At 46.3% G+C, this 24,110-nt stretch overlaps 1 protein-coding gene across 3 annotated transcripts in view; it reads left to right on the top strand.

Annotated features, from left to right (window-relative positions):
• The window catches only part of scn5lab (sodium channel, voltage gated, type V-like, alpha b), a 489,515-nt gene that overhangs the window by 394,286 nt on the left and 71,119 nt on the right, over positions 1-24,110 (top strand). For all 3 annotated transcript variants that reach the window (XM_063044491.1, XM_063044492.1, XM_063044490.1), the window contains exons 20-21: positions 10,180-10,334; positions 11,886-12,059. In XM_063044491.1, coding sequence (XP_062900561.1) covers positions 10,180-10,334; positions 11,886-12,059 — 329 coding nt within the window. The remainder of the gene's footprint in view (positions 1-10,179; positions 10,335-11,885; positions 12,060-24,110) is intronic.

Genomic DNA, 24,110 nt, shown 5'->3' with positions numbered 1-24,110 from the left:
CACCTATCCCCTCCCATCTTCTTACTTAATCCCCCCCCTCAGGCACCCATCTTCTCCCTCACCTGCCAGCTTGTACTCCTTCTCCTCTCTCCAGCTCTCATTCTGGCTTCTGCCCCCCTTCATTTTCAGTTCTGATGAAGAGTCTCGTCTTGAAAAGTTGACTGTTTATTTCCCTCCATAGATGCCAGAATGGCGGGGTGGAGATACGTCTCTACCAAGGGAGGTGTAAGGTACTCTTTCTCGCCACTAGCCTGCAGGCCACCCTTGGGCAAGGTGTAGCACCTGCTTAGCTCCCCTGATCAGGGTGGCGTGAAGCCATGGGAGAAGGTGGTGAACGGTTGTATGCGCAGCCAATGTATATCCCGAATCCTGGTTATGCGACCACTGACGCCAAGCAGACAATCTCTGAAGAGTATTGATAATGTTTGGGGTTACTTGTCTTGAAAAGACACTGCCAAGAAGAAGGCAATGGCAAACCATTTCTGGAGAAAAATTTGCCAAGAACAATCATGGTTATGGAAAGACCATGAATGCCTACATAATATGACATGGCACAAAACGAGCAAACGAACATCGATGATGCCTGTATTTTGTGTGTATTGCTTAAGATTTCAAGCATCTGCAGTATTTCATGTTTGTGGTCTATTCTGTATCACAGGAATACAGTAGTACAGTAACTTAATGGTACACACTATTTACAGTTTTGAATTATAACAAGGACATCTCTAATCAGAACATACTCAAGCCCGTGAGGAGCCCAATGGTCTGGAAAATCCCCCATTGTACCTGTCATTACCATGTATTCCTTCTCCAGGAACATGGGCAAAGATGAAACCCCTGGAGAGGGGCAGACACTTGGTTTCAGCAGAGCCTTCAACTGCTACCTCCTGGACCCGTGAATGGACACCTCTCAGGAGCAAACTGGCCAGGAGAATCCCCAACTCTGCACTCCCTGCATATGGAGTGTGTGACAGGCCGTGCAGAGGGAGATTTACTCTCCTTCGTCCGTTGTAAAGAAATGCGCAGAATGGGAGATAATACTCCAGTCGTGGCCAGACCTTCCTTGCTCTTGTTCTCGCTTTTCCCAGTTACAAGCTCCAGGGTGCTTTAAGCATTTGTAATCACTCCCTCAACCTGTCCTGGCCCTTCCAATCATTCAATAACTCAACATAACCCTCCCCTCCTTCGCTCTGCTTTGCAAAGTGCTGTTGTTCCCACCAGCTGCTCACCTCCCACTGCATCACAAGTTGACCTTTGCCCTTTTTGTTTAACTCCATCCTGACGATGATAGCAAACGAGAGGATGCAGCCGCACCATCTGATCGCGTGCTCTGGGCACATCCATATGGCAGAGTAGGGACAGCACAGGTTAGACACAGAATAAAGCTCCCTCTGCACTGTCCCATCACACACTCCCAGGGCACAGAGTTAGACACAGGCTGACACAGAGTGAACCTCCCTCTATACCAGCCCATCACACACTCCCAGGGCAGGGACAGCACAGGTTAGACAGAGTAAAGCTCCCTCTAGACAAGTCCTCAAGTCCCAGCAACATCCGTGAAAAAAATTCTCTGTACTCTTTCAATCTTATTATATTTCTTGTAGGTATGTAACCAGAACCACACACAATACTCCACATTAGGCCTCACCATTGAATTGAATTGTCCTTATTTCTTACTTCCTTCACATACATGAGTAAAAATCTTTATGTTACATCTCCATCTAAATGTGCCATGTGCAATCATAGTAATTTATAATAATTTATAATAAATAAAACAGTCAATGTAATATAGAGTACAATCACGTCAGCGTGAGTTCATCAGTCTGATAGCCTAGTGGAAGAAGCTGTCCCAGAGCCTGTTGGTCCTGGCTTTTATGCTGCGGTACCATTTCCTGGATGGTAGCAGCTGGATCCCCAACATCTTATATCGAGGGTCCAATTGCATAGATTGGAATATGCACTTGATACAATGTTTGAGGCTGACTTTTTTTCAGGCAATATGACAGCAAGGTACAAATTCAATTCCAATCAATATAACAATCCCATGATGCACCTCTGTTCCCATGGGAACAATTTTGTGCAACCAAACACCTACCATATTGTTATGGAGATGAAGACCTACCCTTCACATTTTGGAACTGATAATCTTCCCATTTGAATGCACCATGAATGGATTTTTGAATTTCCCAAAAACTTCTAAGAATTTTGACTGCAAGTGAAGAAGGAGAGTTCATGTCAAAAGGACATTGGTTAGACCACACTTGGAGTATTGTGAGCAATTTTGGGCCCCGTTTCGAAGAGGGTCCTCCTCCTCATTTTTTCAAAATAATGATCCCATGGGTTAATGTATGAGGAACATTTGATGACTCTTACCCTCACAGGAGATTAGAAGAATGAGGGGGATCTCACTGAGACCTATTGAATATTGAAAGGCCTAGATAGTGCGGATGTGGAGAGGATGTTTCCTATAGTGGGGGAGTCTAGGAGTCCAGCCTCAGGATAGAGGAACTTCTCTTTACAACAGGATAGGGAGGAATTTCTTTAACCAGAGGACAGTGAATCTGTGGAATTCATTGCCACAGATGGCTATGGAGGCCAAGTCATTGGGTGTATGTAAAGCGGAGATTGATAAATTCTTGATTAATATGGGTATGAGGTTACAGGGAGAAGGCAGGAAAGTAGAGTTGAGAGGGATAATAAATCAGCCATGATGGAATGGCAGAGCACACTCTTATGACCTCATGGACGTGCAAACCAATTGTGCTCAAGGGTCCAAAATGTCAGGGATTCCTTTTCCAAGTGCTGTCATTCCATATAATTATAAGGCATCATTGGATTCTATATCAATCATTCCCATTGATCCCATTCCCCTTCTCTTTCAAAGAACCCTTGATGGTTGACAGAGACATTGTAGTTTTAATGTAAGTGGGCTGGTTATGGCCAAGGGCCACAAAGGTACCACTGCAGTTAGCATAACGCTTTACTGTGCCAGTGATGGGAAGATTGGGCTTCATTTCCCACCACTGTCTGAAAGGAGTCTGTACGTTCTCTCTGTCACTGTGTGGAGTTCCTCCTGGTTCCTGGTGCTCTGGTTTCCTCCCACACTCCAAAGACATCCCGGTTAAAGTTAGTAAATCGTGGACTTGCTGTGTTGGAGCCAAAAGCACGGTGACACTTGCAGCCTATCCCCCTCCTCCAGTACGTCCTTGGACTGTGTTGGTCGTTGACACAAACGATGCATTTCACTGTGTGTACATGTGACAGATAAAGCTAATCTGATCTTTCCCACTCTGTACGACTCTACCACTCTTTGATCCTGTAGCGTGTTCCTCTAGGGGATTGCCAGCATTTTCTGCATTGAAAAGCCCTGGTGATGAATTCTAGTTCCAGGCAGTCCATCGTACTAAGGGAACATTAGCAAACACTGCTGTGCTCTGGCTGTTTAAGTGATGATCTGTTGTATGAATTGCAAGCCGCAGAAGCCTCCCGTTCTGCCGTTTTGTGGCCTCAGAAGAGGTGGGGCTAAGGGATGTGTTGGCACATGTTGCATCTGGCACAGCTGCTTAATGCAAATTACATTAAGGTGGCACCTGCTCAAAGACTCTTGTCAGCCGCTGAATGCAGGTAGAAGATAGGTTAAACTCCATGCATCCTGCACCTTAGGAGATGTATGAGGGCAGTGACAAGCTCAGGCCCAAGTTAACATCTAGGACTGCTGCTACTACTGGTCCCAGCCGCAAGTCGGGTGGCTGGCAGAAGCCACTTTGCCCTCAGACAGTACCAGCTGCAGTCTTAACATTAACACAACATAGCGGTTCACATTCAATTTGGATTCAATTCTCGCTGCTGCCTGTAAGGAGTTTGTACATTCTCCCTGTGACCACCAGGGTTTCCTCAGGGAGCTCTGGTTTCCTCCCACAGTCCAAACACATACAGGTTAGGGCTAGTTAGTTGTAGGGTCACTGTGTTGGCTCCAACGCTTGTGGGCTTCCCCCAGCACATCTTGGACTGTGTTGGCCTTTGACACAACCAGTGCAATTCACTGTATGTTTTGATGTGTCAACATCAGACATCCCACCTCTCCCGGAAGCTCTGGGAGTCTCCCGCATATTAATAGTGGCTCCCTGATGCCCAAAATTATATACAATATCACGGAAATCAATTTTTTTGAGAGCGAGCGAGAGAGCGTGCGAGAGCGACCACGAGAGAGAGAGAGAGAGAGAGAGAGAGAGAGCGTGCGCGCGCGCCATGGGACCGTGTTCCAAAAAAATAAAATATAAAACATACGTCACCCCAGACTACACTAAAGTGTACCCCTGCCTAATAGGGGTCAAAAATGATGACAGTGTTGCTCGCTGCACTGTTTGCAACTGTGACTTTTCTATTGCCCATGGTGGGTTAAAATGTAAAAGACATGTTGAGGTGAGTTTAACAGGTGTCATTCGTTCATTAGCGTAGCTAACATTATTTAAACTAGCTGGCTGGCTGCTAAGGAGCTATTCTATTGTAGACATCCCACCTCTCCTGGAAGTTCCGGGAGTCTCCCGCAAATTGATGGTGCTACCTCCCTGAAATGAGTTTTTGCAGGGTGGGATGTCTACAACATACATGTGAACAAGTAAAACTAATCATTAAGGTGCAGAGAAGGGCAGTTGTCCAGATTTAATCACTCCATCATTGGCACCATTTGGACCCCAGGCTTTGGAATTCCTACCCGGATTTCAACCCCCCCACCCCCCCCCACACTGCAGGAAGGTTGTGAGTACACTGGGGCTGATTCAGAGGAGGTTTTCCAGGATGTTTTGTCTTTGATGGAGGTTTCGGTTAGGAGGAGAAACTCGACAGCTGGGAATGTTACTGTCAGATCTGTGGCCAAGAGGGGAAATGATAGGAGTGTGCAGGGGTATAGATAAGATAGACAAAGAGGAATCTCTCGTATTGGCAAAGGTGATGGGGGGAAGGTTAAGGTTGGAGATTTAGTGTGGATTTGAAGAAGAATTTTTCATTCAAAAAGACACTAAAATCTAGAATTGACGGCATTAAGGAAGTATTAAGATGAACACTAGAAATAGCATGGTGTAAACTGTCGAAGGCTACTGGTTGACTGCTGAATCAGAATCAGGTTTAATATCACTGACATATATTGTGAAAATTGTTGGTTTGCAGCAGCAGTACAGTGCAAGGCATTACAAATACTATAAATTACAATAAGAAATACATATAAAAAGATAAATTAAAAGTCCAAAAAAGGGGCAAAAATACTGAGGTAGTGTTCATTGTCTGTTCGGAAATCTGATGGTGGAGAGGAAGAGGCTTTCCCGAAGATATTGGGTATGTGTCTCTAGGCTCCTGCGCCTCCTCTCTGATGGTAGTAGTGAGAAGAGAGCATGTCCTGGGTTGTTAGGGTCCTTCACGATGGATGCTGTCTTTTTTGAGGCATCACCTTTTGAAGATGTCCTCGACGGTGAGGAGGCTAGTGCCCACGATGGAATTGGCTGAGTTGACATCTTTCTGATCCTGTGCGGTGGCCCCCTCCGTATCGGACAGTGACACAAGCAGTCAGAGTGCTCTCCATGGAACATCTGTAGAAATCTGCCAGAGTCTTTGGCGGCATACCAAGTCTCCTCAAAATCCTAATGAAATATTAGTTGGCTGGCTTTCTTCGTAATTTAATCAATATGTTGGGGCCAGGACAGATCCCAAGAGCTTGAAACTCTTCATCCTTTCCACTGCTGCCCTTCGATTGAATAAATTATACACAATCTTTACAAGACAGAACACACTTAGAACAGAAAAATGGCAAACCTTAGGGCAGAGCGATCGAACTGGTCATAGTGTTGCAAACCTATAATGATTAGCGTTGTGCCCCTTGGCTCAAGGGGCAAACGTCTGAAGGGAAGTAGCTGTTCTTGAACCTGGTGGTGTTGGACTACAGTCTTCTGTAGCTCCTGTCTGATGGAGGCTGCTGGATTCTTGGATATTGAGGGTGTCACATTTTTCCAAGGAAGCTCTGAGCACAACATCATTTCATAGAACGTAGAACGCTACAGCAGAGCCCAGGCCCATCAGTCCACAATCTTGTTCCGACTTTTAACCTACTCTGAGATCAATCTAACCCTTCCCTCCTACATATATGCCAATCTAAGAGTCTCTTAAATATCCCTCATTTGTCTGTCTCTCCCAGCACCCCTGCCTGGCAGGGCGTTCCATATGCCCACCATTCTATGTGTAAAAAAGACTTAACTGTACAACCATAAATTTTTTTTTACTCCTATCACCTTAAAATTATGTCCTCCCATATTTCCTCTGTCCTTTCTGCCCGCACTGCAAACCTGTCTGGCTGAGAAATGCAGGCACAAACAGAATCAGAATCATAGAGCCAGAGAGTCACAGAAAACAGGCCCTTCAGCCCATCTAGTCCATGCCGAACTATTAACCTGCCTAGTCCCATCGACCTCCACCTGGACCATAGCCCTCCGTACTCCTGCCATCCATGTACCTACCCAAACTTCCCTTAAAGGTTGAATTGAACCCACATCCATCAGCTCGTTCTGGCAGCTCATTCCACACTCTCAATTTCCCCTCTTTCTCCTACACTCCAGGAAATAAAGTCCTAACCTATTCAATCTTTCCATATAACTCTGACCATCAAGTCCCAGCAACATCCTTGCAACTTTTCTCTTTACTCTTTCAATCATATTGACATCTTTCTTGTGGGTAGGTCCCCAAAACTGGACACAGTATACCAGATTAAGCCTTGCCAACTTCAACATAACATCCCATCTCCTGTTAGACATGATCGAGCATGCATAAAGCCAAGCTGACTATCAGTAATCAGTCCTTGTCTATCCAATTACCCATATATCCAGTTCCTTAGACTACCTTCCAATAGCTTGTCCACTACGGGTGTTCATTTTTATAAAGCTTAAATAAGTAATACCACAAGAGAGCAAAAAAAAATAACAAGGTAGTGTTCTTGGGTTGGTTCATTGTCCTTTCAGAAATCTGATGGTGGAGGGGAAGAAGCTGGTGTTAAAACATTGAGTGTGTGTCTACAGGCCCCTGAACCTCCTCCTCGATGGCAGTAATGAGAAGAGGGCATGTGCTGGGTGCCTAGGATCCTTACTGAGGTGCTGGGGAGGCTGACGTTGCAGCCCTCTGCAGCTTTATCCAGTCCTGTGCAGTGGGCCGCCCAGACCAGGCAGTGAATGCACATCTACAGAAACTTGCACAGGGCAATGTGTATGAATTAGCTCACGGAGTACAGTGCAGCGGAGACACAGGCCCTTCAGACCACAATGGTGTGCCGAACCAGATCAATTAGTAGTCACATAGCCAATTGAACTGATCCCCAGTGCCTACACAATGTCCATGTCCTTCAATTTTCCTCATGCTCATGCGCCCGTCCAAACATCTCTCAAATTGTTATCACATCGAGCGCTGTTTCCTCGATGTCAGCCTGCCCTGCCTGAACCAGCTGAAATCAGATATGCAGGAAGAGTTCAGCCTCACTGCACACTGCTGGGTAGAGTTAACAGAACAGGCTTTAGGTAGCTGGTTCCTGTTGTGATGACTGAAATGCAAGTAATAAAGACAAGTGGTTCTGTACCGAGTGTGGTGGATGAGGATTGCGGCGGGGGGGGGGTTCAGTTACTCTAATGGATTGAATGGAGCATGGAGTGGTTATTTATTTGAAAGGGAAATGATACCCAGCATCCTGTTACATAAGTGCATTTAACTCACTATCATAATTGCTTAATGTTGCACTAGATCAGGCCAGATTTCCAATGTCAAACTGAATTAGACCGCGCTATTTGCTGAATTAGTTTCCCTTTCATTGGGTTGGATAAACGTGGATTGTCTTCTCTGCAGCGTCGGAGGCTGAGAGGCAGTCAGATAGAAGTATTTAAAATGTGATGGGAGACATAGATAGGGCTGATAGAACCTTCCCCCAACACCCCAGGATAGAAACGTCAAACAAAGAGCATGGATTTAAGGTGAGAGAGGAGGAAAGTTTAAAGGAGATGTGTGGGGAGAGGATTGTTTTTTCCACAGCGGATGCCTGGAATGCACTGCCACGGGAGGTGTTGGAAGCATATTTAATAGCAATGCATTGAGACAGGCACATGAAAGGCAGGGAATGCACACACACACAGCAAAATACCTTTTCTAAAAGCTCCTTTCCATGCATCATTCAATCCATTAGAGTAACTGTACATCCCCCACCCAGTCTTCCCTCATCTTCATCCACCATACCTGTACAGACTCTCTATTCCCCATCTCCTTTTTCCTCTCTCACCTTATCTCCTTGCCTGCCCATTGCCTCCCTCTGGTACTCCCACCCCCCACCCCGTTTCTTTCTTCCATGGCCTTCAGTCCTCTCCTATTAGACTCCTCCTTCTCCAGTCCTGTATCTCTTTCACCGATCAACTTCCCAGCTCTTTACGTCACCCCTTATATACTGACTGTAGTTTACAGCTTTTATTATTACATATTGCAATGTACAACTGCCACATAACAACAAATTTCACAACATACGCCAGTGATATTAAACCTGATTCTGATTCTGATCTTAAAAGTTTCTTCCCCCGGTCAGTTAATCTGATCAACCATTCCCCCCCACCCAACCCCTCTCTGTCTATAACCCCAGTCACTGCACTGTAAACATTTTAAACCACTTTTTATGATGCTGTTTACATTGTAAATACATCCCATTATGTATGTATTTATTCAGTATATTCCATATTTGTACTTTAACCTCTATTTTTATATAATTCTTTATTCTTTATAATGTTGAATGTTGTACCCTGACTGAAGCACAAGAGCAAATTCCTAATTCGTGTAAATGTTTATGGCGAATAAAGTTAATCCTTGATCCTTGTTTCTTGGAATTAACAGATATAGACCATGTGCAAAAAGATGGTATTAGTTAGGATTGGCACAAATGTAGTAGGCCAAAGGACCTATGCTCATCCTGTGAGGTTCTGTGTTTTATACTTATTGTCCATTGGCATCAGCCAGTGAACGGCTTGCAAGTTTGTATTAACAGTGGAAGAGTACAAACATTTATGGAAAATCCTGCGAAAAGTAGCGGATACGGCTCAGTCTATCACGGGTAAAGCCCTCCCCACCATTGAACACATCTACACAAAGCATTGTCGCAGCAAAGCTGCATCCATCATCAGGGAACCCCGCCACCCACATCTCGCTAACGCTCACTGAACTGTTCCCACAATTTACGGGCTCATTTTCAAGGACTCTTCATCTCATGTTCTTGATATTTATTTAATATTATTTTTTCTTTTATATTTGCACAATTTGTTGTCTTTTGCACACTGGTTGACACCCGATTTTGGCGTGGTCTTTCATTGATTCTATCAGGGGTACCTTTCAACCTACTCCTAGATCACATAGCCCTCCATCTGCCTATCTAACAGTCTCTTAAATACCCTGATATATCTGCCTCTACCATCACTGCTGTTGAGAGTTGGTGAGGCCACTGATGGTAGACTATGTACATTATTAGACTCCTTACTTGAGGAAGGATGTTAATGCTTTAGGTGTTTGGAGAAGGCTTATTGGACTGATATCTGGAGTGGGTGGGTTGTTTCATGAAGAAAGGTTAGAGAGGCATGGCTGGTGTGTGGCGGAGTGAGGCTGGTGGATATGAATTGGGGACCTGACTGCCAGTGATGGAAGGAGGTCAGAGTGAAGAGAATGTGCATGGAGGAATCTGTGGAGAACTTGTTGATTGAATAGGAGCCTACTTCAGTGATTCCCCTCTCAACTCTCCAAAGCAAAACTTTGTCACGACATAGAACCAACTCAGATTGAGTCCTGACCAACTAATTACTGTAGCGGTTGAATGAGAACACGGGAGTCAGCAAATGGGAATGTGTGAAGCCAGCTTTGGCTCAATGGGTTGTCATGGAAGGTCTCATGAAAGGCCTCCTTAAAGCCACCCTGAAAGTGAATTCCTCTCTTTCTTCCTTCCCTGAGGTTGGGAAGGACTCAGAATGCCAGTCCTTCAATCTGGAGGAGCCCTGAGCCCTCCCTCTCTCTCTCTCTCTCTTTTCTCCCCCTCTTCCTCTCTCTCATTCTCTCACTACCCTGCTCTCGCTCTCTCTCTGTCTCCCTCTCTCCCTTTCTCCCTCTCACTCTATTTCTCTCTTTCCACAGCCTGCGTCCGCCATTTCAGCTGCTGCCAGATTGACGTGACGACCAGCTTCGGCAGGGTCTGGTGGAACCTGAGGAAAACCTGCTACAAAATTGTGGAGCACAACTGGTTCGAGAGCTTCATCATCTTCATGATCCTACTGAGCAGTGGAGCCCTGGTCAGTCACAAATTCGCTTTGGGCTTGGGCCGAGAGGCATCAGACTTCATAGACCTTGTCTTCGCTCTAGAACATCCCTTGGTGGTGATATTAATAGTTCTCCTGTCCTGTGGCACCCGAACAGGCCCTGCAGCCTATTGGGCCCATGCTGGCTTTCACTACGCACCCCAATTCCAAGCACTCTGCCTGTACCCTCCCTGCCTCGGTGGTTCGAGTGTACCTCATAATGATCCAATCTCTGTTCCCTCTTCACCCCAAAACAAATGAAGCTGCTGTGCTGACATGGAGTAGCACCCAGACAATATCCGTTCTTAGGCCAATAAGTGGCAAGTAGCGTTCACACCACAGAAGTGTGAGACAGCGGCTGTCTTCAATGAGAGACAGTCTAACCACTCATTGACGTTACCATCTAAGTCTCCTACTACCCATGTTCTGATAGAGCGTACAACATGGAACCATGCAATACAATATAGGCCCTTCGGCCTATGATGTGCCAACCTTTAAACCTTCTCCAAGATCAATCTTGTGCTTCCTTTCACAAGCCCTCCTTTTCTTTCATCCACGTGCCCATCTAAGAGTCCCTAATGTATCTGTCTCTACCTCCACCCCACAGCACATTCCACGCACTCACCACTCTCTGTGTAAAAAAAACCTACCACTGACACTCCCCCCTATACTTTCCTCCAATCATCTTAAAATTATGCCATCTCGTATTAGCTGTTTCTGATCTGTTAAAGAGGCACTGGCTATCCTTTCTCTCATGCCTCATATCATCTTAGACACCTCTATCAAGTCACCTCTCATCTTCACTCCAAAGAGAAAAGCTCTAGCTCCTCAACTTTTCCTCTTAATGCTCTCTAATCCAGACAGCACCTCTGCTGCACCCTCTCTGGAGTTTTCACATCCTTCCTATAATGAGTATTCCAGGTGAGGTCTACCAGGGTTTTATAGAGCTTGCAATCATCACCTCATGACTCTTGAACCAGTGAAGGCCAACACACCTTACACCCTGCCACCCTGTGCGGCAATTCTGAGCAATCCATGGACATGGACTCCAAGATCTCCCTGTTCCCCCACACTGCTAATAAATTGCTCAGGAATCTCTCCCTGCTTTCCTTGGAAAATGGCAGAACTCCAGGTCGAGCCTGATTTTTGTCCATTCCCAATCATCCATTCCTCCTGCCTGCCAAACAATGCCACGTCTTCAGACATTCCATTTTCTTTTACGTTTTGTTCAATCCCCTCTGTGCCCATGACTCATGTCATCCGCGACTTCCAACCCTGCAACCTTTTCAGATCTCTGTGTTTCCACTGACCAGCGTGATACAAAGATGATGAAACAGCAGGACCCTTGCCCAGACAGAGGAGTGGGTAGGCCAGGGGTATTGCCCAGTCAACACTGGGCACAGAGTTGAGTATTGTAGCAAGGAGTCATTTCTCCGCGGCACTCTCACCAGCCAGTTCAGGTACCAAGTTTTCTGGAGGAGGTGTAGTGATTGATCTGGGGGCCTGTGCCACCTTCCATGCTGACTGTGCCTTCATGTCCTGCAGACGTTTGAAGACATCAACATTGATAAAAAGCCAGTGATAAAGGTGGTGCTGGAGTACTTGGACAAGGTCTTCACCTATGTCTTTGTGCTGGAGATGCTTCTTAAGTGGGTGGCCTACGGCTTCAAGAAGTATTTCACCAACGCCTGGTGCTGTTTGGACTTCCTGATTGTGGCGGTAAGTATGTGTGAGAATGGGGCTGGCAATGTTAGGGTGATCAGAGGTCGAAATGCCCATGTTGTTTGGAGACCAGTTTTAATTTCCTTTTGAGACTTCTCCAGCCTCACCTTTAATGAACTCTGGCTGTTGTGTATTCATAGAACAAGGTCATTTACATCTCTGGGTGGTAAAATAGTCGGTGGGTCACGTCACCCATGGTGTTTTCCCCTGAGCTCTGGAGGTTTATAGGACCTACAGTGGCAGTCAGCCATCTCACCTCACTTGTGTGTCTGACACACTTTGCCCCAGTGACCAGTGTCCTGATAAACCATCCATCTGCACAAATGGTTTTGCTCGAATCCATCCCAAATCCCTCCCCCAAAAGGAATAATCACCTAACAACCACTTCCAGACCATGGTTCCCAGCGACTCCTTTTTTATTAAATAGTTTATTCAGCAACAAGGCACTATACAATAAATCAGGGCTTCACTTCACCCATCCACCTACCTTCCCCCTCACCTGATTTCACCTATCACCTGCCAGCTTGTGTTCCTTCTTTTCCCCCACCTTCTTATTCTGTCTTCTTCCCCCTTCCTTTACAGTCCTGATGAAGGGTCTTGGCCCAAAAAGTCAGCTCTTTATCCTTCTCCATAGATGCTGCCTGACCTGCTGAGCTCCTTCCACATTCTGTGTGTGTTACTTCATAAACTATTGCAGTTTCAAATAAAAATATGATTATTGCTGTCCACGACACATCCAAGCCCCAGAGGAGCCCATCTTTCTCAGAAATCTCCCATTGTACCATAGAGACTGTGTGCTCTTTGTCGATGGACACCCAGGCATGGACGTAACCGTAGAAGAGGGGCAGATCATTGGCTCAGGCAGAGCTCTGGACTGCCCACTGCTTGGAACTGTGAATGGCTAGAATGGCCAAGCCCGGGTGCAGGACGACCCCAAGCGACCCTCTCCCCTCCATACTGGGTGACCGAAAATCAGGAGCGTAGGGCTAGTCTTTGGCCTGGTTTATAATTGTGTGTCCAATTCAAGAGAGGAAAGACTTTCCTAAAGGTATCTTTCCAGCTGTGAATTCTTGATGATCAAATAACACACTAAACACACACACGAACAGATCACACACACCTTCTAGAATATTTCCAAGCCCTCAGTACATGTGCACACAGCTTTACAAATACACGCTGGAAACATTTCCCAGGAGGGTTAAAAGTGTGACATTTCATCTAAAAATTACATTGCATTAGGATGTCATGTGTCAGTTGTACAGAACAGTGGTTAGGCTGCGTAAGGAGTGCTGAGGCCTCCATGGATATTGCATCCTAGTTGTCTAGATACACAAGCCTGGGCAGTACAACATGGAGAGCGAGCTGTTGCCCATGTAGCAAGCTCCCCCTCTCCATGCATCTGATGAACCCAAAGGAACTGCAGAGACCGATGCAGTTTGGCACCAGCAGCATCACAGGGGTTGCCAATCAGCATTGAGCTCAACCTAGGACTGCTTTAGGGATTCCAACTCTGAATTTTTCCTTCAGGGTTTATTCCTGAAGCTTTCCCCATGAGTGGGTATAGCCGCAAGGCAGCCAAGGTTTGAGATCAGAGTTTCCCTTCTCCTAGCTGGGCTGCCAATCACGGCCGACGAGCCCCATCTGCCTGAAACAACTGGTTTTAAGGGGCCAGTAATCCACCCTTGCCCCTTCTCCTGTCAGTAGAAATAGTTCCACCGGGCTCAGTTGCTAAGCCACGCTTGAAGCCCAGGAGCTGGACTTGGTTGTCAGAGGCTCTTCGCAACGCACGCCATTGGGAGCATTTAATAGGTGGCGAGCTTATCTCCATTACCACCCCCGGCTGAAACACCTTGAAGAAACCACGCATGGAGTATTGCGTGCAATTCTGGTCACCACACAATAGGAAGGGTATGATAGAGAGGGTCACAAGAATGTCAGCTGGATTGGAGGTCTTGAGACTTAACAGAGTGGGTCTGCATTCCTTGTAGCAAAGAAGGCTGAAAGGTGACACCAGAGAGGTACATAAATTTAGATTAGATTAGATTAGCTTTATCTGCCACATGTGCACTGAAACCTACAAAGGAATGCATCATTTACATCAACGGCTAACACAGTCCGAGGATGAGGTGGTGGCAGCCCTAACTCATACCTCTTTGGAATATGGGAGAAAGCCAGAGCATTTGGGGAGAACATACCAACCCCTTATAGACAGCGGTGGGAACTGAGCCCAGGCTGTGAGTACTTTAAAGTGTTATGCTACAGGGCGAGTCAGGGGTAGGAGTTTTACACAGAGAGTGGTGGGTGTGTGGTGGTAGAGACGGATATATTAGGAGCATTGAATAAACTCTTAAAGAGGCGCATGGATGACAGAAAAATGGAGGAATGTGTGGGAAGGAAAGTTTATATTGATCAGAGAGTCGTTTAAAAGGTCAGTATAACATCGTGGGCCTGCACTCTGCTGTAATGTGCTAAATTTCAGTTCCATGTAGGGAGCAGAAACTGGGTAGCTCTATCAAAAAAGTAGCATATTTATGATGAACTGGGTAGCCTCAATCTCCACTGTTACATTCTTTGGCCTTTCACGGTAGCAAGCCTAGTCTCTGGGCTCTGTTCCGTCCACGACCCCGTAAGAACAAGGGCTTCAGGCAAGAGCTGGCACATGGGAGAATTAAGTCACAGTGATGAAGAGGGGCTATAATTAACTCTTGATTTTAGCACACCCGAGGTGTTATGTACACAATACAATGCTCAGATAGCCATAATGGGCCATTTGTTATTAGCACACAGATAGTGAGCTGAGTCGCAAAGCTCGTGATGCCCTCCATAGTGTCAGCTAATTGCATAAGGCCAGAAGCCATGAGAAGTGACGATGACTAAATGGCTTTCTTGTCACTTGACTGTTGGCTCCGACACATCAGCCCTGCATTAAATAGTGACACCTCAGTACAGACACATGGATTGTGGCCCAGAATGAGGCGATTCAATCTGTCTGGTTCATGCCAGCTCCTGGAAGATCAATTTCCCTCAGTCCCATTCAGCAGCACCCTTTGCCATGGCCCTGCAGGTTAATGTCTCAAGTACCTATTAAATTTACCTTTGAAAGCAAGGTGTTGTTTGTCCGTCGATTTCAATTGTGTTTGTGCAGCTCATCTGATGTCTGTTAGGAGGTGACTGTAAAGTCCAATTCTTGAATGGTGTAGACATTCGTGGTAGGGACAAGGGAGTTGTCCTGATTCTGTTGGCATGGCTGTTGTTGCTGCTTTCCTCTTCTGTCGGGTGCTCTCCAGATCCGTGTGACGCCTATCTTCTAAATTGCTTTGAGCAACTTTAAGCAAAAGGTGAGAAGCAAGGGTATGTGCTGGCCCCTGTGTGTTTAACCTCTTTTTCATATGAGGTATTCAAGCACACGGTCAGGGATCTCCAACAGGAGATGTGCTTACAATACGGATTTGATGGATGATGGAAACCGGACAAGTACTTGAGACACTAACCCTCCTTAATGTTAACCTGAGAATCTGAGATATAGGGTGAGGCTGAATAGTTAGGACTTTATTCCCTGGAGCATAGAAGTTCAAAATATTAAGTACAGGAGATGGGATGTTATGCTAAAGTTGAACAAGAAGTTGGTGAGGCCTAATTTGGAGTATTGTGTGCAGTTTTGGTCACCTACCTACAGGAAAGATGTAAACAAGGTTGAAAGAGTACAGAGGAAATCTACAAGGATGTTGCTGGGACTGGAGGACCTGAATTACAGGGAAAGATTGAATAGGTTGGACAATATTCCCTAGAACATAGAAGATTGAGGGGAGATTTGATAGTGGTATGGAAAATTATGAGAGGTGTGGATGGGGTAAAAGTAAACAGGCTTTTCCCCACACTTGAATCTTCATCTCATGATCTATGAAGGGTGTGGATAGGATGAACGCAAGCAGGCTTTTCCCTCTCAGGTTCGGTGAGCCTAGAACTAGAGGTCATAGGTTAAGGGTGAAAGGTGAAATATTTAAGGGGAATCTGAGTGGGATCTTAAGAAGGTGGTGAGAGTGTGGAACGAGTGCAGGTTTGATTGCACCATTTAAGAGAAGTTTAGATAAATACATGGATGAGAGAGATATAGAGGGCTATGGTCCAGCTGTGGTTAGGCAGAATAATAGTTTGGTACTGACTAGAAGGGCCTGTTTCTGCGCTGTAGCATACTATGACTCTGTGACCCTGCCTCCACCTCTTGTACAGTTGGTAAATCCCAATCACAGCTGCTCTCCACAGAAAGAAGCTTTCTCCTCATTTTACCTTGTGTACTTTGTTTGATGCATAGTTTGTTTTTGATGAACTATCTCCTAAAGGCAGTCCCTGTTCACCCTCTCTAGCACCCCTCCTGATCTCGTACACCGTGAGCTAGCCCCTCCTTAACCTTCTACTCTCCAAGGACTGCAAGTCCAGTACCTCCAACCTAAGCTGGAATCTCTCCAGTGAATCTCTTCCCACAGCCTATCTAGGCAGCCAATGTCTGTTGCCCATGCTCACGCTGTCTAAAACTGGAGGGCATATCTGCTCAGGGAGAGAGGGGGTAGGTTTAAAGAGGATCTGAGGGGTAGCTTCTTTGCCCAGTAGTTGGTGTCTGGAATGAGGAGGTGGTGGAGGCAGGCACGGAAACGGTAGTGCAGCAGGTACTTGACAGCGCGGCTGGAAGATCAGGGGTTCGATTCCTGCCACTACCTGTAAGGAGTTTGTACTTTCCCCACATGACTGTGTGGGTGCTCCAGTTTCCTCCCACATTCCAAAGGGTTAGTGAGTTGTGAGTATGCTGTGTCAGCGCCGGAAGTGCGGTCACTCTTGTGTGCTGCCCCCAGCACAATCCTCGCTGATTTGCTTTGACACTCACGGCACGTTACGTTGTATGCTTCAACATACATGTGACAAATAAAGTTAATCTTAATCTTAACCCGTAAGGATAATCTGGACAGGTACTTGAATGAACAGGGCGGAGAGGGACACAGAATTAATGCAGGCAGATGGGATCGAGACAGAGGAGACAGCAGATGCTGGAATGTGGATTGAATAGGGATGCTGGAGGTATTCAGCAGCATCTGTGGAGGCAAACGGGCAGTCAACGTTTCAGGTCAAGCCCCTTCATCTGGAGGGGAAATACCCAGTATGAAAGAGAGGGGATATATCCAGTATAAGAAGGTGACAGGGAGGGGATAAAGAGGGATGTAAGTGAGGAGGGTAGATTGGCAGATGGAGCCAGGTGAGGGAGGGAGGCAAGGCTGTAGATAGTGACAGAGAATGAATTACTTACTCCGCGTTACACTTATGATTACGGCAGCCATGAAGACCCTCCATCTCTGGCAGTGTTCAGGGCTTCCTTCATCACGTCAGTAGCTTCCTCTCAGTTTTCACTACTGTCAGTCAAGCAGATCCGGGTGGAGACTCAGGAATACTGTTGCACTCAAATGCAGAAGAATTCTTCATTGCTGTTTCCGTAACAATTTTGCTTCACCAGTCAGGGTTGTTAGCCCTGAGCTGAACCCCCGAACCTGGAGGACCGGTGGACCACTCTTAGCCTCTACCCTTTGACCTGTTTGGCATGGGTGACCCTACCGAGAGCCAAAGCAAAAAGCCCTGACTCTGACTAACACAGCTCTTTGGGTCATTGAGGCACACAAACCTCCAAACCACGACAAGGCTGTGGTCCTCTTGGAGGAGCGGCAGAGGCTGCAAGATGATTAATAGAGGTAAAGGGCTCCAGATTATGGAACAGTATAGATAGATGTGATAGCTGGCATAAACATGATGGGCCAAAAGGCCTGATTCGGATCTGTACAGCTTTATCTCTCTGTGACCTTTAAATATAATAGATTGGCTTGATTCGTTACATGTACATACAGTGAAATGTGAGCAGTTTTAGGCCCCTTATCTATGGAAGGCATTGTAGAGGATTCAGAGAAGGATCACAAGAACAATCCTGGGAATAGAAGGGTTAACATATGATGAGCATTTGATGACTCTGGGATTCTACTTGATGGAATTTAGAAGAATGAGGGAGAAATCTCATTGAAGCCTATTGAATATTGATAGTCCTGGATAGAATGGACATGGACAGGATATTTCCTATAGTGGAGGAGTCTAGGGCCAGACAGCATAGCCTGAGATTACAACGACATCCCTTTAGAACAGAGATGAGGAGGAAGTTTAGCTAGAGGGTGGTGAATCTGTGGAATTCATTGCCACAGACAGCTGTGGAGGCCAAATTATTGAGTGTATTTAAAACAGAGGTTGATAAGCTCTTGATTAGTAAGTTTGCCAAAGGTTATGGGGAGAAGACAGGAAAATGGGAGTTGAGAGGGATAATAAATCAACCATGATGGAATGGCAGAGCAAACTCAATAGGCTGACTGGCCTATTCTGCTCCTATGTCTAATGGTCCGATGGTCTTTCAGCTTTAAATGCATCATTTACATGTTGGCACTATTAATGCTGGGGGATAAGTATTCCTATTGTCTAGAAAGTGGCATTGATACACAGGGAGGTTCCACCAGGATCTCATGTATTGTCCCCGTCCATGTCCACAACCATACTGACCAGAAGATATGAGAGTTCTACACCTTGGAAACACGACCGACAGCCTATCTCATCCATGCCATCCAGGAGTCTGTCTGAGCTAGTCCAAGGTTGGGTGACCAGAAATGGGCACAATATTTTGCCTGTTACTGAACCAGTCAATTTTACAGGTTTATCAGGATCTCCCTGTGGGTCTGTTTGTAAGCTCCATTTCCCCGAGCAGCACTGGCAGCCAGAACCTCTTTGGAGAAATGAAGATCATTGTGTGACACATATAACCTCCTGATTAAGGTGATTGAGATCGGTGATAAATTGTCCTTTGGTCTAGAAGATGGCATTGATACCAGGGGAGGTGCCACTGGAATCTCACAGATTTCCCCTGACCCACAACTAGAAGACAAAGGAGCAGCATTAACTATGTGGTCTATTCAATCATGGCTGATTTTTTTCAACTCCACTTTCCCACATTCTCCTCATAATCCTTAACCCCTCACCAACTTCTGCCTTAAGCACACCCAAGGACTTGGCCTGATACCACTCGAAGTTTCTGGAGCCCTGCCTCTAAAGGGCATGAAATGAAAAGTGAAAAGTGACTGTATGTCGGAAATCTGAAATCAAACTGGAAAATTCCAGAAACATTCAGAAGGTGAGGCAGCATCTGTGGATAGAGACAAAGACAGATTGGAAGCTGAGCCTGTGAAGGGTCCCCAACCTGGAAATGTTAACCGTGATTATTTTCCCACCAACATTGCCTGATCCGCTGAGATTCCCAATGTTTCTTGTTTGTTGCATTAGGCATCAACATTGGGACATGGTTGGTGCCAGAACTTTGTGACAGGGATTACCCAGCCAGGTTCTAAGTTTATTCCATTCCCAATTAACTTCAGGACTTCACAACTAAAGCTATTTAACAATAAACTGGGGCTATTGTTGGGCTAACTGGTCTTTCCCACCACAGTAGACATCCCAATTGTGGTATCTCTAGAATAACACCCACAGTAGACAGTTTAATGGCACTGGGTAGTGCTTCCTCCACCACACTCATGGGGAATTTTAAGAACCTTCGGACAAGATGGGGGTGGTGAGGTGGAACCATATTTCTACCAGGGAAGGCATAAAGTGCTCCTTCCTTCCGCTAGCCTGCAGATCACCCTTAGGCAAGGTGTCGCACCTACTTAGCCCCCCAAATAGGGTCACGTGAAGCCATGGGAGTAGGTGGTTGATGGTCATATGAGCAACTGGTCCTAGTTATTTAACCACTGACACCATGCAGACAATCTCGGAAGAGAATTGATAATGGCTGGGGTCAACCATCTTGTAAAGACACTGCCCAGAAGAAAACAATGGCAAACCACTTCTGTAAGAAAATTTGTCCAGAACAATCATGGTCAAGACTGTGGTTGCCCACATAATACGACACGGCACATGATCGGTCTGAACCCTATTCCATCCTTCTGTATAGTCTTATTTACATAGAACAGTACAGCACAGTAAAGGCCTTTCGGCCAACTTTGTTGTGCCAACCCTTTATCCTTTTCCAAGATCAATCTAACCCTTGTCTCTCCAATGGACCTCCAATTTCTCTTTCATCTACGTGGCTATCTAAATGTCCCTCTACCACCCCGGCAGCAGGTATCATGCACCCACCACTATCTGTGTGAAAAACCTACCTCTCACATTCCCCCCTATTCTATACTTTACTCAAATCACCTTGAAATCAGTCTGTGGCTGTCCACTATGCTTCTTACTGTCTGGTACACCTCTGTCAAGTTGCCTCTCACCCTCCTCTGCTCCAAAGAGAAAAGCCCTAGCTCACTCAACTTATTCTCAGAAGACATGTTCTCTAATCCAGGCGGCATCAAGGTAAATCTCTTCTGCACTGGGCTTCCCAACCTTTTTTATGCCGTGAACCCTTAGCGTTAACCGAGGGGTCCGTGGACCCCAGCTAGGGAACCACAAAGCTTCCACACCCTTCCTGTAATGAGGCAACCAGAACTGAACACAACAGTAGTCTAATCAGAGTCATATAGAGCTGCAACATTACCTCACGGCTCTTGAACTTTAACCCCTGACCAGTGAAGGCCAACACACCATGCACCTACCTAGCCACCCTATCAACTTGTCTGGCAACTTTACTGACAAGCAAGACAGCCTGGGAGCTGCTGACCCCGAGCTACTGCCTCCAGAGCCCAGGCACACAGAGGAAATGGTTCCCCTGCGGGGGTGCACCCCTAACTCTTGGTGGTCAGTAAAATTATAGATCAAAAGTACAGCAGAGTAGCAAATAAGAAGATTTATCAATGCCTGAGCTACAGGCTACATGAAGGTAAACACAAACACTTCTCTGTTTTCTTGTGTGACATTGCTACTAACAAATAGAATACCTTAACGAGGCCTGGGGCAAGTTGTGATGTGTGTGTTTTACTCTGCGTTGACCTTTAACCTTTCTTAATGAGAGAATTTACAGGTTTGGAACTCAGACATGAATCCTTTTGCTTTGTCCCTTTCAGCATTTTGTTTTTGGATTTACCAGTTTTATCTGCTTCTTTTATCTAAATTAGATAATATCATTTGCTGTCGCAGTCCCTGGTGTTTCCTGCCTCCCACGCCAGCTCCCAGCCACACTAGCATCCTTGCCGAAGCCTGATTAAACCTCCCTAGTCAGGCGATTATCTCTGTTTCCCAGGTGGCTGCCGTTGCCTAGTTACAGGATCCAACAGGCCTGGCTATCCACAGCAACAGTGGAAAACTGGAGATCCCAGAAGAGCTGCCAGTTGGCAGGCGGTGACCATCAGGTCCTTGCAGCTGGACACCCAGGGCTCCACCTAGCAGCCTGGCCGAGTACTTGTCCCACTTGTCTCAATAGGGCCTGTCTGTCCATCCTGAGGGCCTAGTTTGTGAATCAAACCCACAGGAACTTTGGAGGGCCGATGCTTTGTTCTATTTTAAAATAACAGACTTTTTTCACACTTATTTTCTTCAATAATTTAGTAGCACCTCGGGCCACCGTCCAACGGTCTGAGCAAATTAAAGTAAGCCAAACTGTCCGCTGGCTTTGTAAATACTGTGTTTGAACTGGCCATCAGGTGAGAGAGACACAAGATACTGCTGATGCTGGAATCTGGAGCAAACACCAAGATGCCGGAGGAAGTCAGCTGGTCAGACAGTGTCTGTGGAGGGAAATGGATGGATGATGGTTCAGTTGGATTCCAGATGAAGGGTCTCGACCGGAAATGACAACTGTCCATTCCCCCCCACAGATGTCACCTGACAGGCTGAGTTCCTTTTACTTCTTTTGCCTGTGAGAAGATACCTCTTCTTCCACACCTCAGGTTGGTGCTGGAGTCCCACTTACAGAGACACGATGCCTGCGTCTGGGCCGACACTGGGCCAGTATCCATGGGACAAATCATTAAACCAATCCACACTACCTCAGGAAAGTGTTCATCCCAGTGCCTTGGACAATAATTATCCCTGAATCAATATCAAGAAACCCGAGGTTAGTTAAATATCTCAGCCCACTTTGAGGGAGTTCGCTGTATACAAATAAACCCTCCAACAAGAGGACTTCACTAGGATGTCCTGAGGTCACTTAAGGTGCAATTTCTTTATTGAGAGGACTTTGTTATCTTTGGGTTCTGTCTTGAGCCATTCAGGTAGTAGCATTAATGAAGGGTCTTGGCCCAGAATGTTCCCTCCATAGATGCTGCCTGACTTGTTGAGTTCTTCCAGCATTTTGTCTGTGTTGCATTCTCAGATTGGCTCAAAGAGTCTGCTGCCCACAAACATTTTATCAAGTGTCAGAACCGGTTTAACACTTGCTCAGGGGTTACTCCGCGGAATGATCCCTCAGAGCCGGCTGAGGAAAGAATGACAATTACATTGGAATTGGGATTGGTTTATTGTTGTCTGCAGTACCAAGATACAGTGAAAAGCTTGTCTTGCACAGTGTCCATGCAGATCAAGTCATTACAGAGTGCGTTGAGATAGAATAAGGTAAGATAATAGCAATGCAGATAGAAGATATTGATAAAGTGAAAGATCATAATGAGGTAGATTGTGAAGCCAAGAGCCAATCATATCATACAAGAGATCTGTTCAAGTTTGGTGGTACGTGCTTTCAGGATTTTGTACCGTCAGCTCAATGGGAAATGGGAGAAGAGAGGATGTCCTGGGTGGATGGGGTCTTTGATTTTACTGGCTGCTTTACTGAGGCAGAGAGAAGTGTAGACAGAGTCCATGGAGAGGAGGCTGGTTCCTGTGATGTGCTGGGCTGTGTCTGCAGTTTATTGTGGTCACGTGCAGAGCAGTTGCCATACCAATCTGGACAGAATGCTTTCTACAGTGCATCACTACAAAACAGTAAGAGCTGACGGTGACATGACCAATTTCTTTAGCCTTCTGGGTAAGTAGAGGCTTTGGTGAGCTTGCTTGGTCAATATGGTTGGACCAGGACACCTAGGAACTTGAATCCCAGAGAGGTCCCCAATGGGCAGTGTTTCAGCAGCAACATCAGATGCCAGAATAGCTGATGCTCAGGTCCCCCAGTCCTCCATGTTCCCCACCTGCCCCCACCTCCCTTTCCTTGTTTTCACAGGGGAGTAGGTTGCAAGGGGCCAAAGGTAAGTGCTGGGTCTAATCTTCCCCCACTGTGAGCGCTGTAGGCAGGGAGGTATCATGACTCAGTCCCCCCTGAAACAGGCACAGCCATAACAGAGCAGATTTCTACAGATGTACGGTGGAGTGAATTCTGACAGGTTGTGTGGTGATACAGAGGACCCAATGCATAGGATTGCAGGAGGCTGCAGAGGATTATAGACTCAGATCCATCGTCATCAAGGACATCTTCAAGTGGCAACACCTCAGAAAGGTGGCACCCGCCACGAAGGAGCTGCTGCTTCTGCGATGTGCTGTCTTCCTGTGACGACCGTCAGGGAGGAGCTACAGGAGCATGAGGACACACACTCAGTGTTTCAGGAACATCTTCTTCCACTCTGCCATCAGATTTCCGAATGAACCCATGAACTCTACCTCACTATCAAGCAACACACATAAAAGTTGCTGGTGAACGCAGCAGGCCAGGCAGCATCTCTAGGAAGAGGTACAGTTGACGTTTCAGGCCGAAACCCTTTGTCAGGACTAACTGAAGGAAGAGCTAGTAAGAGATTTGAAAGTGGGAGGGGGAGGGGAGATCCGAAATGATAGGAGAAGACAGGAGGGGGAGGGATGGAGCCAGGAGCTGGACAGGTGATTGGCAAAGGGGATATGAGAGGATCATGGGCCAGGAGGCCCAGGGAGAAAGACAAGGGGGAGGGGGGGAAAACCCAGAGGATGGGCAAGGGGTATAGTCAGAGGGACAGAGGGAGAAAAAGAAGAGAGAGAGAAAAGGGAGAGAGAGAGAAAGAATAAATAACGGATGGGAAAACCCAGGAAATTATCGACCAGTGAGTCTGCCTTCAGTGGTGGGCAAGTTGGAGAAGATCCTGAGAG

This window comes from Mobula hypostoma, chromosome 3 (assembly GCF_963921235.1).
Source record: "Mobula hypostoma chromosome 3, sMobHyp1.1, whole genome shotgun sequence".
NCBI lineage: Eukaryota > Metazoa > Chordata > Chondrichthyes > Myliobatiformes > Myliobatidae > Mobula > Mobula hypostoma.
Note: the sequence above shows the minus strand (reverse complement) of the source record. Positions and strands in the feature narration are given on the sequence as shown.